We start from the raw sequence: 16,115 nt of genomic DNA, 5'->3' as shown, positions 1-16,115 counted from the left end.
TTTGGAGACAGAGTCTTGCTGTATCGCCCAGGCTGGAGTGTGTGGCACGATCTCAGCTCACTGCAGCCTCAACCTCCTGGGCTCAAGCAGTCCTCCCACCTCAGCTTTCCGAGTAGCTAGGATCACAAGTGTACACTACGACACCCAGCTAATCTTTGTATTTTATTTAGAGACAGGGTTTTGCCATGTTGCCCAGGCTGGTCTCGAACTCCTGAGCTCAAGCAGTCTGCCTGTCTCAGCCTCCCAAAGTGCTGGGATTATAGGTGTGAGCCACCATGCCTGGCCCACACTGCTTTTTTTTAGTGTTCTACATTTTTAACAATTAAGGTAAAATGTAATCCCGTCAAAACGATAAAGCTATGTTTAATGGAAAAATATTTTACACTGCTTCTGTGTTTGGATTTTAATTTAAATTAATTTAAAATTAAATAAAATTAAAATTCAGTTTTTCCGTCACAGTAGTCACATTTCACTTGTTCGGTGGACACATGTTACAATGGCCACCATGTTGGACAGAGCAGCTCTAGAGGACCAAGAATGTCTTTCAGATAAATCAGTAAGTTTGTTTCTTTGAGAGTAAGCTAACTTTCCCCAAGATATTAATAAGGTAGTTGTCAGATTGTTCACCCATCAGATTTGATTGACAGAGAAATCAGATCCCTTCTTGTCTCTAAGGGCTTTTCACATAAGTTTCTCACTTAGTTTCAGAGTCATTTCCTGTTTAGGGTCCCCCTCTAACTTTTTTTGGATTGGTATTTGTAGTTTACTTGGCTGGATTCTCTCTTAGTGACCTAGGATATGACCCAGTAAGGAGCTCCATTTGAATAGACCTCCAGATGATTTCAGTTTTGTGCCACTTTGCCAGGGCCAGTAGAACAAAATGAACAATTCAATCTCAGGTAAGTCAGCTGATTCCAATAGTTTCAAAGGCATAGGTTTAAAGTAACAGGTTCCAAAACAGCCAGCAGACTGTGCAGGGAGGGTCATGAAACTCTTAGCTTCTGGTAGGTACAGAGAATTCCTTGCAATGGAGAATCTGCCATGCATCAGCTAGGTAAAAGGAAAAAAGCTCTTTCTGCAAACTTCTTGAGAGGACAGACCTGAGTTTTTTTGGTTCATGTGTGGCATTAAGAATCTGTGTAAGCCAGAGATTTTGCACTGTTAGCACACAGAATGAATTTGCTCTGTTGCTGAATTTTGTTTGAAATACACAGTTTGTTTTGTTTTTATAACTAGTTGGTGGCATGTAAAATTAAGGAGATTTTACCTTTAGGGACAAAAAAGACTTCCAACTACCTCTTGAAAATTTAGAAGACCCTGATAGTGTTATGCCAGCAAGGACTGACTGGAGCTAAGTAGCCATTGCTCCCTATAGCTGGAAAACAAGTAGTTTATAAGAAGAGGATCAGACAGATCCCCTTTGAATCCAACGTTCTCTGAATATTTTTTCCCTTTCTCTCTTTTGCTTGCCCTCCTTTTCCATTAGTCCCGTCTTTGTATTTTTTCTTCTACAACAAAAATAAAAGTATTTCTTCTTTTAGGCAGAGGGGAGGTAGTGGAAAACAGATTTATCAGCATCATTATGTATATATCTGTACATGCATATTTCTATTTAGGGGATAGTCAATACAAAGGAAGTATGTTAAAGGAAATTAAGCAGCAACAATAGAATAAAAAGCACAGCAGGATACAAGAGTAAGGGTGGAAGAAACTGCAAACAGGCCTTGAACTTATACTGATAAAGGAATTTTATCACCAAAATTTGTTCATGCATATTTCTATTTTCAGTATATCAATGTAATAATTCCTTTCTCCAAATTGGTTGAGTTTCAGGAGACAGGTAATAATAGTTACTATTTATGGAATCTTTAATACTAATTTATTGTTCCTTAAATATTAAGTTGAGTATGGTGTGCCAGGCAATGGGAATACAGCAGTGAACAGAGTAGTCAGAATGTCCTGCCTTCATGGAACATTCATTTTAGTGAAGGAGAAATATTAAAGACTAATAAGTAAAATATTTAGTATGTTAGGTGGAGATAAGTGCTGAGGAAAAAATAAAGGACTAAAGAGATATGGTATGCCAGGAATGGAGAATTAATATTTTTGATAGTACAGTCAGAAAAGGCCTAGCTGGGAAGCTGGTATTTGAGTCAAGGCCAGAGAGAAGTGAAGGAGTGAGTCCTGTGGATATCTGGAGAGAACAGTGTTCCAGGGAACAAAAGTGCAGAGACCCTGAGGCAGGAATATATTTCATATGTTCAAAGAGTAAAAAGGAAATAAGTATGATGGGAGTGGGAAGAATTGTAGGAGATGAAGTCAGAGAAGATTCAGATTACATCATATAATTTTATAAACCATTTTAAGACAATAAGATTTGAAGCCACAGAGGGTTTGGAACAGAGGAGAGAGACAAAAGCTGGTTTTTTGAAAATAGCCTGAAGAGGGGGAATATGTTAAATAGGGTAGAGTAGGTATAGCTGCTGTAACAAAAAGTTATGAGACATAAAAGTCTGAGCAGTCTAGGTAGGGAAGACATTCAGTAATCCAGAATTTGTCCATCTTTTTGCTTTACCGTTCTTGAGGACTTGGTCCTAATCTATGTGATCAAAACTAGGGACACTGTCAAGTTGGTATTCCAGCCTGTAAGAAAAAGGGAAGCAGATGAATTCCAGAGCAAAGAATTTCCTTTTAAACAAGTATGGCAGATATTACATGTTCGCTTCAGTTTACATTCCATAGATAGGATCACTTCACATCAAGGGAGGTTGGAAAATATAGTCCCAGGCTGGGTGACCATTTGGCTAAGAAGAAGGGAAAACAGACGTGACAAGCAGTCTACCATAGTCTGCCACTTTGGTCTTCATCCTACCTATTGATTATATTCCTACATTTCTTCCTTAAGGGAGACAATCCATAGTACCATCCACTAGTTGCATTAATCCAAGCTCACTGAGAGGCACAGTGCTTTCAGATCTGTAAGTCCAGCGACCTATAAACAAATCACAGTTATCTACTCCTCCATCCCTCCCACACATACCCAGCATATGATGGTGGATCAGAAACAGGAAAACAGTAATAAAATCTCCCATTTGGGAAAATAAACAATGAGAAAACTCTTTTCATGAGAATGATGAAGATCTCATGCCCTCACAGTAGATTAATATCCTTAGTTCTGCTTTCTGGTAAGAATGAATGCCAATATTCATTGCATTAAGATCTCTGTCTTTGTTGTCTGGGTGTTTTTTCCTTACGTTAACCGCTGTGGCCACATCTGAAGTTGATGTTGAAAGTTTGCCCACTTTGAAAGCTATGCAGTTTTCATAGCCTGCTTCTTGCTGCTGCAGGTTTGCCAGCTTGTAAGTTACACAGTCACAAGCTTTTGCACCCTAGCTTATGATTTATTTGACAAATACTATCCTGTCAGAAACATAGTAGAATTCTTACACGTTTCTCTCCATTCAGTTCTCTGTGCCAGTAACTACACCAAAGTTATTTTTTGGATGTGGTTCTTAAGCCTGCCTTATTTATTTCTGTCTATGCACCCATCATCTTTTGATGGCCTCATTTTAATGAAGTACATCCTCATACCTCATTTTAATGATCACTGTCTTAAAACTATTCAAAACAACAAGCATTGGTGGGATGGCAGCATCCTTAATCTAATCTTAACTGCAGAGCTGGATCCCTTGGTTTTGTCAAAAATTCCTTTGAGCAAGGCACTGAACCTGATATGCGTATTGGCTGCAAGGCCCCGCCTTTAAGCGGCCTTATTTCTTTCCACCTTTGCTTACAAACTAGCCAATTCTTGCTTGAGTAAACATGGCAAAGAACCACCAACACCCAGTGTTGTGGCATTTTTCATCTACTTTTTCTGGGGCTATGGGCTTTTTATGGGCACTAGTTTTGCAGATTATTGTAGCCAACGATTTAATCAGTTGTTTTATTTCCACGTAAGAGTGGTTATTAGTATCATAGTAGTATGTTTTCCTTTTGCCTGCTACCTAATTACTAAGCTAGTACTGTGTCCAGAATTGGTGGGTTCTTGGTCTCGCTGACTTCAAGAATGAAGCCGTGGACCCTTGCGGTGAGTGTTACAGTTCTTAAAGATGGGGTGTCCAGAGCTTGTTCCTTCAGATGTTTAGATGTGTCTGGAGCTTCTTCCTTCTGGTGGGTTCGTGGTCTCGCTGTCAGGAGTGAAGCTGCAGATCTTTGTGGTGAGTGTTACAGCTCTTAAAGGCAGCGTGTCTGGAGGTGTTCATTCTTCCCAGTGGGTTCGTGGTCTGTCTGGCTTCAGGAGTGAAGCTGCAGACCTTCGCAGTGAGTGTTACAGCTCATAACAGCAGCGTGGACCCAAAGAGTGAACAGCAGCAAGATTTATTGCAAAGAATGAACGAACAAAGCTTCCACAGTGTGGAAGGGGAGGATTGGGTTGCTGCTGGCTCGGCAGCCAATCCACTTTACAGAGAGCTGATTGGTCCAATTTGACAGAGTGCTGATTGGTACATTTACAGTCCTTGAGCTAGACCCAGAGTCGCAGAGTGCTAGTTAGCTAGTTACCAATTGGTGGATTCACAAACCCTGAACTAGACACAGAGTGCTGATTGGTGCACATACGATCTCCAGCTATAAAGTTCTCCAAGTCCCCATCCAGTTCAGGAACCCAGCTGGCTTCACCCAGTGGATCCCGCACCAGGGCTGTAGGCGGAGCTGCCCGCCAGTCCCCAGGGGCGCCTGCACTCTTCGGCCTTGGGGTATTGATCAGACCGGGCACCACGGAGCAGGGGGCGGCACCCATCAGGGAGGCTCAGGCCATGTGGGAAACCACCGGGGAAACCCACCGCAGGGGGAGGAGCTCAGACACAACGCGCTGCAGGTCCCCAGCCCTGCCCTACAGGGAGGCAGCTAAACCCTGCGAGAATTTGAGTGCAGTGCCCGCAGGCCGGCACTGCTGGGGGACCTGGCACAACCACCACAGCTGCTGGCCCTGGTGCTAAGCCCCTCACTGCCCTGGGCTGGCGGTGCCGCTGGCCCTTCTGTGTGTGGGCCCGCTGAGCCTGCGCCCACACCCGCCGGAATTCACACTGGCCCGCTGAGCCGGCGCCCACGCCCACCAGAATTCACATTGGCCTGCGAGCGCAGCGTGCAGCCCCGGTTCCCGCCCGAGCCTCTCCCTCCACACATCCTGGCAAGCAGAGGGAGGGAGCTCCGGCCTCAGCCAGCCCAGAGAGGGGCTCCCAGTGCCGCGGCAGGCTGAAGGGCCCCTCAAGCGCCACCAGAGTGGACGCTGAGACTGAGGAGATGCTGAGAGTGAGGGCTGCTAGCACTTTTGTCACCTATCAGTACCACGTTTTAGGATTTTGTTATGGCAGTATCTTAATTCTGATATTAATTTCTATATTAAGTAAAAGACTGACTGACTGAGTTAGGTGGTATGGGTGCTAGCTGGACCCAAATCCCAAACCTATATTTTAAGTATTATACTATTCGTATATATATAACATATATATATTTTAAGCATTATGCTATTCATATATATTATATGTTACTATATATATTACACACACATGGGAGGTGGGGAGAGAGAGAGAGTATACCTCTTCCTGATGGCTAGTTAACTTCTGAGATCAAGAACTTAGCTATACCTCATACTTACTACAATTCCTAGCCTATAGTAGGTGTTCAGTAAATATTTGAATGAACGAATACCCATTTTATACCTGAGTAAAGTATAGAGACTTGGCCAAACTTTACTCAGAAGCAAAACCAGAACCTAATCTAAACCCTACACACAAGAATATATGTACAGGAGAAGCTATCTTCGACCTCATTTCCACGGGAATATCTTATATAAAGATAGTATTGTTTGATCTTAGAAATAGTTACCATAAAATCTTTTGATGTGATTATTAAAGTTTAAAATAGCAGTTATGGGAGCTGGTAAAGTCTACATCTTTATGATGGAGAGAAGAAAAACTGTGTCAAAGAGTGAACATGGTCTTTATTCCAACATTTTTAGTACCTAAAATAATTATGTCAGGGGCAAAGACAGATTTTTTAAAAATTTAAGCAGTATTTGAAATGTGAGGAAAACTATCCATAGCACATTGAAGCAATCATTGTATCAAAATATTTTAAATAGTTCTTTATACACACATACATACATATATGTATACATACACATACATATACATGAAATTTCAGAAATTACCTACTTACGGAGTTACTTTAAAATGGTGAGTTCCACTTCTTAAAAATTAATGAGCTTTTAATAAAAGCTTTTGGGTATTCACGAGGGTTCCTACTGAACTAAGATAAGAAAGTGCTCTATTTGTTATTGCACTTTGAATTATACGTAAGTGGATCCTTAATAGAGATATAATAGTTAATGTTGATATTGAAATTGTGAATGAAAAAAACTCTAAAACTTATAAGCCTTCAAAGGACATGTATCTTTTATATAAGTTGAAAATAGTAACTAACAAAACATAGGTTTCCTTAAGATAGACTTTTTTATGTCTACTATTTTGTTTGAGATGTTACTTTTTTTTCTCATAGGGGGAAAGGTGTATTTTTAACAACGGGAATCAGTAACTGGAAGTACAAGATTGGTTACTTAATAATGCTTAAAATGAGGCTTTGATCAGCAGAGGTAAGAATATAACTTTTTTTGCACTTGATTCTTAATAGATTCAAATATTTGCCAATTTTCTCTGAAGAACTGATTCAAGAATTGGGAAGAGTCAGATTTTACCCCACTTGCAAGCTAACAAGTTAGTCTGCCACAGTGCCATGGATGTTGGCAGGACATGAGACTCATGAATCAAGGTGAAAGATGGTTTATGCTCATAGCATTAGCTAGAGTCCCAGGTTACACCTGTGTGTGAGTAGGTTGTGTTACAGGAGAAGAACCCTGAATTTGGGGAACCTGAGTCTTTTAGAATGGACAATAAACCTGCCTTTTTTCCCCGGAGGGAGGCTTTATCTCTATTATACAGAACAGTAAACAAATCTGCCCTTTGCTCTAGTATAAGACACTATCTCTGGCTTCTAAGATTGTTCACTATACAAACATCCTTGAAAAGATAGTCTGGAACAAAGGCCGTCTATGTCTCAGCTTGTGAGACGTGCAGAAACATGAGAGGTTTGTGAAGAATTATCTTCCAGCACTTTCTTACTCTAAACTGCTTTTTATACTTATCTTACTTAACAGTCCAAGAAGTTATTTTTAAAATATGTACTGTTGATAAGGATAATTGTTATAATTTGTTTTTAAATAGTGAAAAAAATGGAAACTACTGAAATCACCCAACAATAGGGGACTGTTTAATTATAACATGTTCCCAGTGTCATAGTTAACAATTAATGGCTGGGTGTGGTGGCTCATGCCTGTAATCCCAGCACTTTGGGAGGCCGAAGCGAGCAGATCACTTCAGGCCAGGAGTTCAAGAACAGCCCGGCCAACATGGCAAAACCCTGTCTCTACTAAAAGTACAAAAATTATCTGGGCATGGTGGCGCACACCTATAGTCCCAGCTACTTGGAAGGCTGAGGCAGGAGAATGGCTTAAACCCCGGAGGCGGGGGTTGCAGTGAGCCAAGATAGTGCCACTGCACTCCAGCCAGGGTGACAGAGTGAGACTCTGTCTCAAAAAAAAAAAAAAAAATTAAAAAAAATGTAAAACTACGTATGTAGACATATGTGTTGACTGAAAAAGTGAAATAAGCAGATGATAAAATGTACATGTGGTTTGATCCCACTATTATTAAAAAATTTTACAAATGCACACACATGAAGAACATACCAAAGAATATATTTCAGTGGATGGAATTGTGAATGTTTTCTATTTGTGCTTGTCTAGTTTCTTTTTTTTTTTTTTTTAACTTCTTTGCAGTTGAATACTTTAGAATTTGTAATAAAGGAAAAAATCTCTTTCTCTTTTTAAATTTAAAAGTGAAAAGTGATTTCAGAATTTTTTTCTTAAAAACCTTTCATGGGCTTAACTGGGGATTGAAGAGTGTTAATTTCTTTTTTTTGACTCTGGAGTTACTTGTATGTGCAATGTAGCATAAGAAGAGAATAATTAGATATCTTCATTATTTAAAAAAGTTACTATCTATAAGAGATAAAGTTGAGTTTCTTTTAGCAGTATGTTGTATTATCACATAAATGTCATCAAGGGAAACAAATCTTAGAAAAGGCATTCTGACAGGACAATCTTAAATTATAGAGAATAGTGCAACTTAGTAAGTATACATTCTGGTGCTATTTAGTTGGATTAGGTTGTTAAGTACGCTAAAATAATTTGTTTTTATTTTCTGCCTATATATCATATTCTAAAATACATATAAATAATACTATTTTTTCTTATGCTTCTCATGATTTTTTTTCCCTTAACAAAGGTGCTGTTATCAGAATAGTCTTCTGGGTATAAATTAAAAATGACTGAAGTTCAAGCAATGGTAGAATTCTCTGTGGAGCTAAACAAGTTCTACAATGTGGATTTGTTTCAGAGAGGGTATGTATTTTACTGTGAAAATGATATATTTTGCATAAGATGTACAGTTTAAATTTAAATTTAATTACATGTTTTTATTCCAGCATATATAAGGAAAGCAATGAACTATATTCAAGTAATTATTTTCTCAGATACATTTTATTTATTAAATAGATACATGAATTTAATGATAATGCTGGATATACTGAACCTGTGTTTATGAATTTGTAGTGAGCCTTGAGAGGACTTTAATGTAAATGTATAAGGTCTAATTTTTGCTCTTTAAAATCTTATAGTATATTGGGAAAAAATAAGGCATCCATACAAAACAACTAAACAGAAATACAAAGCATACATGATGAAGCTTATTTCACTTGATTTTTCTATATCAGTGAATGTAGTTTTATAATGTCATTTTTAATTATTAACTATTACACTGTTAACATGTTATAATTTAACAGTCACCCACTGTTGGAAATTTCATTTGTTTTCATCTTTTCACTGTCTCACAAAAACACTGTAACAGTTGTCTTTATCAGTAGTACCTATAAAGCAATTTAATAACTTCTTGGCCTTTTGGCTAAGATCAGTAAGTATATCTAAGAGGTGCTCTAGGAATCAACAGAAAGACATCTTTCTGATTTAGTATGTTAGAAAAGGCATTATGGAGAGATAAGATCAAAGTATGGCTAAGACTTGCATAGGCAAAGGATAAAGTGAAAGATCGTATTTGTAGAAGAGAACAGTATGATTCAGTACAGCCACACGAATCAAGTATTGGAAATAGAAATGAATGTGTTGTTTTTAAGAATATTTAGGGGCCAGGCATGGTGGCTCACCCTGTAATCCCAGCACTTTGGGAGGCCAAGGTGGGTGGATCACCAGAGGTCAGGAGTTTGAGACCAACCTGGCCAACATGGTGAAACCCTATCTCTACTAAAAATACAAAAATTAGCCAAATGTGGTGGTGCATGCCTATAATCTCAGCAACTTAGGAGTCTTAGGCAGGAGAATCACTTGAACCCAAGAGATGGAGGTTGCAGTAAGCCAAGATTGAACCAGTGCACTCCAAGCCTGGGCAACAGAGCAAGACACCATCTCAAGAAAAATTTAAAAAAAAATTTTTTTAAAGAATATTTAGGAAATTGGATATTCTCTAGGAGAATTACAGAAGAAAGGTAGTAAAGAAAGGCAAGGTTATATTTGTGAAGGACTTTAATGTCTAGAGAAGAGTTGACACTAGGGATTTGGGTAACCATCAATAATTTCTAAGTAAGGATAAAATTTTACCACTATTATTACAATAAGCACTTACTAACATGATGGTAAACACTTATTAACATGATGGAGATTATGATACATTAAACTGATGGTTGTGTAGAAGAAATAGAAAGCTAGGAAACAGTTAAGAGGCACTTAATAGTAACTCAAGATATAAATCTGGAGATCTAAACAAAGAGTGGTGGCAGTGGGACTAACAGAAGGAGCAGAACAAGAGATTTTCTATTGGTTTTGGCTTGACTTTGCCATCTTGTTGAAATAAAAACAGCTGTGCTGTGGTCTGCTCTACATAGTCTCTCATTCCTTAGTAGGCCAGCCTGGACTTGTTCTCGTGGTGGAGACAAGAGTCTAACATACAGAGCAGAAGGCCGAGCATGGTGGCTCACACCTGTAATCCCAGCACTTTGGGAGGTCGAGGCGGGTGGATCATCTGAGGTCAGGAGTTCGAGACCAGCCTGGCCAACATGGTGAAACCCCATCTCTACTAAAAATATAAAAATTAGTCAGGTGTGGTAGTGGACGCCTGTAATCCAAGCTACTTGGGAGGCTAAGGCAGAAGAATTGCTTGAAACCAGGAGACATAGGTTGCAGTGAGCTGACATGGTGCCACTGCACTCCAACCTGGGCGACAGAGTGAGACTCCATCTTAAAAAAGAAAAAGAGAGCAGAAGATGCAAGCCTCCTTAAATTGACACACTGTTACTTACTGCATTCCATTGGCCAAGCAAGTCACAGTGCGAGGTCAGGAGTCAGGCTGGTGGCTTTTTGGCCAGTACAATTCACTTAAAAAACTTTGTGGACTTTCCATATGGCTGATAAGTTTATTCCATGCTTTAAAGCCCATAACCGCAGTTGTTTTTGAGACATGCTTTCTCTCTAAATAGCATATCTACCAATCACTGCTACTTGGGGATTAGAATTCTGTGGGATCATGCCCATAAACTTTCTGAAAATCCTTTCGTTATGCTGAGAATATCTGCTTACATCTTAATTCTGTTAGTGATCTAGAAAGAAAGGAAGCTACAGCTACATCCTTGAGTTGATCTTTGTTCATGGGCATTGTTTTATTTTCAAGAGAGTGCAAATTAAACAGTTTTATTTTCCAACTCAGCAAGTTCTAGTTGCTCTAGATTTCTTCTAGATTCTGCTTGTAAGATGACTAGCTCTTTAGTTCATCTCCATTTTGCAGAACCTTATTTTACTTAGCTAGGAGCAACCAGTTGGCATTTTTAGTATTCTGCTTTGGGATTAATTTGCTAAGTCCAAGAGTTTCTTAGATACATTGTCTAAATTATTCCAGGTTAGTGTAAGATAGCATATTTCGTCACTCCATAACATGGATTACCATTTTCCTAGTCTGCTGTAGTTTCCTCATTATTTTTCCACCATTTGTAGCTATAACTTAGTTTGGCCCCAGAATTAATGCCACTTATTTTAAGTTTTTGTTATGGCACACACCACTTCTAGGTATTGATTTCTGTATTAGTTATTTATTGCCACAATAATGCAGCTAACCACAAACACAAAGCCTCAGTGGCATTATGGCAATAAACATTTATTTTTGCTCCTAAGTCTGTGGATCATCTAAATGGTTCTACTGATCTGGGGTGGCTTAGCTCATCTTTGCTGGGTTCACTTCAGGAATGCACAGTCAGATGGCAGATTGGCCGTGCACTAGCTGGATGCAGAGTGTCCTCAGCTGGGCAGTCTCAGTTCTGTTTCCCAGTCTCCCATCCTGCAGCTTATTCTCATGGACAAGGCATGGGTCCAAAGAAGAGAGAAAGAAACCATGCAAGCAGACCTCGTATCATCTAGGCCTGGAACTGATGCACTGTTACCTCTACCACAAGATACTGGCCAAAGCAAGTCATAAGTAAGGCCAGCCCACATTTAAAAGGTGGGCAAACTACACTCCACTTCTTAATGGGAGTCACATTGTAAGAGCGCTGAATATAAGGGAGAGCAAAATATCGGTGACATTTTTGAAATCAATCTACAGGTTACATTTTGTAGGTTTGTTTTTAACAACATGATTTTGACAAGCTAAATGTGTAAAAAACAATTCAGTATTTGAGTTAGATTTGAAGACTAGCTAGAAAACAAATTGCTTATTTAAGTTGTATTCATGAAAAAAATGATTATTTGGAAACCATTAACTACTGTTTATAAAATATTTTTCAAATATATATAGTGTCCTCTGACCTGTATATAAAATATATCATTATAAAATTATAAAATATTTTAATATGTAATATAAACATAATATCAACATGTAAAATTGTTCTTTCCAAGTAAAACAATGTTACTCTTTAGACAAAAAAGTCATAATGTGAAATCACTTTGCTTAATAAAATCATGTTAAGTTTTACCTCATATAATTTTGTTTTAACACAGTATTGTGTATTAACAATCAATGCTATAAATATGTTCTTAAAAAATAGAAGATAGAAATGTAATAACTTAATATTCACAAGCACATTCTTTTAGCCACTAGCTTCAGTTTTTTTATTCTTCTCTAGAAAAATAAATTCACATTTTCCAACAATGGAAAAAATAGATGTATACTTAATCGCTACCTGTTGCACTTCTGTAAAGATGCTAAAGAGCATCTCTTTCTCTTATGACTACTCATAAAAGATTTTATTAATATTATAGTTCATTTTAGTTTATCTTTTATGTTAAAAACTAGATCTAAGCAGAAAAAGGACCTACATTATTATTACACTTGAAAAATAACTTGTAGAAGAGCAAAATTAAATTTGTTAAGTAAAGCACTTTTCCTATTCATCTGTGAGAATGTTTTTGTGGCCCTTTGCAACTTTCTGTCTTTCTGTCTTTCTTAAAGACCATTCTTTATAATGAGCTTAACAAAACATTGTTAATAAATAGACATTCTTACTTCTTGATAGCCCCCTGCCTAAGATGATCCCTTAAAATTGTGTTTTACTTAACAGTGTATGGGAAATAAATAAGGTGTGAAATAAGAACAGAAAAATAGATTGCTTTGCTTTAGTGCTTATCTCATTGCATTGGATTATTTATAGATAAATTGATTATGTCTCTGTGTTTTTTCTGATTAAAATATTTTCTTCTTTTATATTTTCTAACTTTTTTTTTAAATATAAAGGAAGACATTGACTTTTTTCCCCTATAATTCTCTTTAGGATCCTAAAATACACCTACAATTCAGAAGTACTTATACTGCCATATTTAAGAGTATAACTTAATTAGCATAATAATTTTTCTTTTTAATTTGTCTGAATTGTAGAGACTATTTTTAGAGTTAAAAGAACAATATAAAGCATCTAGTTTAAAAACTTACACAATTTATAAATGGTATAAGTAATTTAAGTTACAAAAATAAAGTTTTTAAACACACTGTTGTGCTAGGATGTCCATATAATGTATTGACCAAATCAAGATACTTTTTTTTTTTTAAAGACAGAGTCTTTGCCCTGTCACCTGGGCTGGAGTGCAGTGACTCGATCTCCACTCACTGCAAACTCTGCCGCCTCCTGGGTTCGCGCCATTCTCCTGCCTCAGCCTTCTGAGTAGCTGGGACTACAGCGCCTGCCACCACGCCCGGCTAATTTGTTTTATTTTTAGTAGGAATAGGGTTTCACCTTGTTAGCCAGGATGGTCTGGATCTCCTGACCTTGTGATCTGCCCACTTCAATCTCCCAAAGTGCTGGGACCACAGGCGTGAGCCTGTGCGCCCAGCCTTCAGGATACTTTTTAACATGAAAGGAGGAACTGTTAGTAATAGGCCCAGACAAATGAAAACCAGGATGGCTTCAGGCAAACCAGGACATATGGCCATCTTTGTAATAATCAAATATTCCTTAAATAAATCTTAACTTTTTTTTTTTTTTTAAAGTAACTTAAAGCAGCAAACATTTGTTGTTTCTCATGAGTCTCTAGGTTGGAGCTTGGCTGATGTCATCAAAGCTTGTCCAAGCATTTATGGTCAGCTGTGGGCTGATTGGTCTAAGATGGCCTTGTTGGGACTCCTCAGCTCTCCTCCACCTAATAATCTCTCATCCTCTAACAGGCTAGGCTGGGCTTAACAACTCTTAGCTTTAATTGAATTCGAAAGTTGTATTTTTGCTTAGACTTATTGGGTGTAATAGATTAGTCAATGTTTAAAAAAAATTGTTTAAAAAAATCTGTGTTTGGCTTCAGAAAGGAATAAACAGATTACTAACGTATTTACATGATAATTAATTTTTACTATAATTACATTGTTTTACCTTAATGGTAAACGGAAAGCTCAGATACTAACAATCTAAAGAAAAACTAGTTTTGTTTTAATTTTACTTTATTCTCCTTTCATTTTGTTTAATAGAGTGGATTTTTAAACTCTGAAAACAAAGTCAAAATTGTAAAGCACTGATCATAAATATGATGCTATTAAATGGAATGTGGATGTATGTTTTATAATGAATAATATAAATTATCTTAAGATTTGTATTATATTAGGAGTATCTAATTACAAGATAATAGACTTCCTAAATGACTTCATTCAAAATACATTTGTCAAGAGGACTCCAAAGGAGAAGGAAATATTGCCCTTTATACAGATACAGAAACATTACTATTCGAACACCTCTTCTTATTGGCATATAGGATAAGAGAATGGAATTAAATTGGTTATAGTAAATTTCAGTTAGATTATAAAGTGGGGGAAATTTTTCTTTGTTTGGAGGTGATTGCAAAATTGTTAGGGTATCTTTTTCTAGAATTCTTTAGGTCAGTGCTGTTCTCAGTCGCTCATCTGCAAATGGTTTGTGACTGGTTCAGGATCAAGCACTTTTGCCAGAATGGAAATGAATGCTGCTTTCTTCATTAAATTTTGCTACCAAAAAGAAGTCAGCTAAAATAGTGTGCTTTGCCATACGGTTGATTTACTTTATTTTACTGCAGGTTGGTAACAACCATTTCACAAAAATGCACCAGTCTGTGTACCACATTTGAAGTAGTACAGCTTTAGAATATTAGCAACGGCATCTTGAATGGAAATGGGTTTCATTCATTTCGAAAAGCGGCAAATATTTAGAAGATATGGGAACTTTGACAAAGTGCTGTACTTTAATCTTTTATCAAACTTTGCAAGTGAAATGTTATCAGTTTGATTTGTTTACACGTATCATTGGAACAGTCAATAATCCAGCATGCTACTACTAATAAAATAAGTAGTGAGGAAAATATTGTTGGAGACAGAAGTTGAAAGTAGTACTTTGTTCTTTATTTATCTGGATTACTATAGAACAGTTAACTGAATACCTGTAACTATTATTACTTTTCTTAATCATATACTGCCACCATTTCCTTGTCAGTACTATCTGAGGTTTCAGGCTTCCACTGGTGATCCTGGAGTTTATCACCTGAGTATAAGGGGGGACTTTCGTAGTTAGTGAATTGAACCTTTTATCATTATGAAAAGAGACTGTGTTTATATCCTAGTAACTTTTTGCTTTGAACTATTTTGTCTAATATTAATATTATAACATCAACTTTCTTTTAGTTAATATTTACAAGATACATCTTTTTCCATTCTTTCACCCTTTCTCTTTCCTTGTATTCTATATTAGTTGCAAACAACATGTAATGGGATTTATATTTTTCATTTTCATTTTCTAGGGCATTTTTTGTGTTTTAAGTGGAACATTAATCCATTTATATTTAATGGCTGATTTATTTGTGATTATATTCATTATTTCTTATTTTGTATTTTCTATGTCCTCTCTTCATTTGCTCTCCTATACTCTTTTGTTTCATGTTCTGATCTCGCCAGTATTTCAGGCTTATTCTTCAAGAGGACGTTCGCCTTTGCCAGGTTCTTAGGGCATTACCAATCTAGGGCTAACTTTTGTTTCTTTAATGAAAAGTTTCAAACATAAAAGTATAGTAAACACACAGCTGTCAGCTAGCCTCAGTTACCAAAGTTTTTTCTTCCTATTTCACCTGTTGTTCCCCCCAACTGTTTTTTCAGTATGTATCTCCAACAGAGAAGGACTTTTGTTTTTAACATATTTGTAAAATCATTATTGTACTTAAATGAATGTTTAAAATAATTGCTTGATATCAAATAATCCAGTGTACACGGTTCCTCAGTCATCTCATAAGTGTGTTCTTAATTATTTGTTTGAATCAATATTCACCCCAAAATTCATAGCTTGCATTTGGTCAATATGTCTCTTACGTTTTCCAAAATTTATAATGGATGGTTTAATCTAAAGGATTGATTAAATTCCAAGAGTTTTTGAGACGAATCCTCAAGTGGTGCTATGTATTTCCTATTGCACTGCATCAGGGGACATGTAATTTCTGACTTTCT

At 37.2% G+C, this 16,115-nt stretch overlaps 1 protein-coding gene across 3 annotated transcripts in view; it reads left to right on the top strand.

Annotated features, from left to right (window-relative positions):
• FAM135A (family with sequence similarity 135, member A) overlaps positions 1-16,115 on the top strand; it is a 151,958-nt gene that overhangs the window by 9,294 nt on the left and 126,549 nt on the right. For 2 of the 3 annotated variants that reach the window (XM_011957042.1, XM_011957041.1), the window contains exons 2-3: positions 6,559-6,652; positions 8,403-8,518. In XM_011957042.1, the coding sequence (XP_011812432.1) occupies positions 8,442-8,518 (77 nt within the window). In that variant the 5' untranslated portion in view covers positions 6,559-6,652; positions 8,403-8,441. Of the gene's footprint in view, positions 1-6,558; positions 6,653-8,397; positions 8,519-16,115 lie in introns of those variants that run through there. The other variant, XM_011957043.1, reaches the window with a different exon arrangement.

This window comes from Colobus angolensis, unplaced genomic scaffold (genome assembly GCF_000951035.1).
Source record: "Colobus angolensis palliatus isolate OR3802 unplaced genomic scaffold, Cang.pa_1.0 Scaffold431, whole genome shotgun sequence".
Classification (NCBI taxonomy): Eukaryota; Metazoa; Chordata; class Mammalia; order Primates; family Cercopithecidae; genus Colobus; species Colobus angolensis.
The sequence above is the reverse complement of the archived record's forward strand: the minus strand, read 5'-3'. Positions and strand labels throughout refer to the sequence as shown.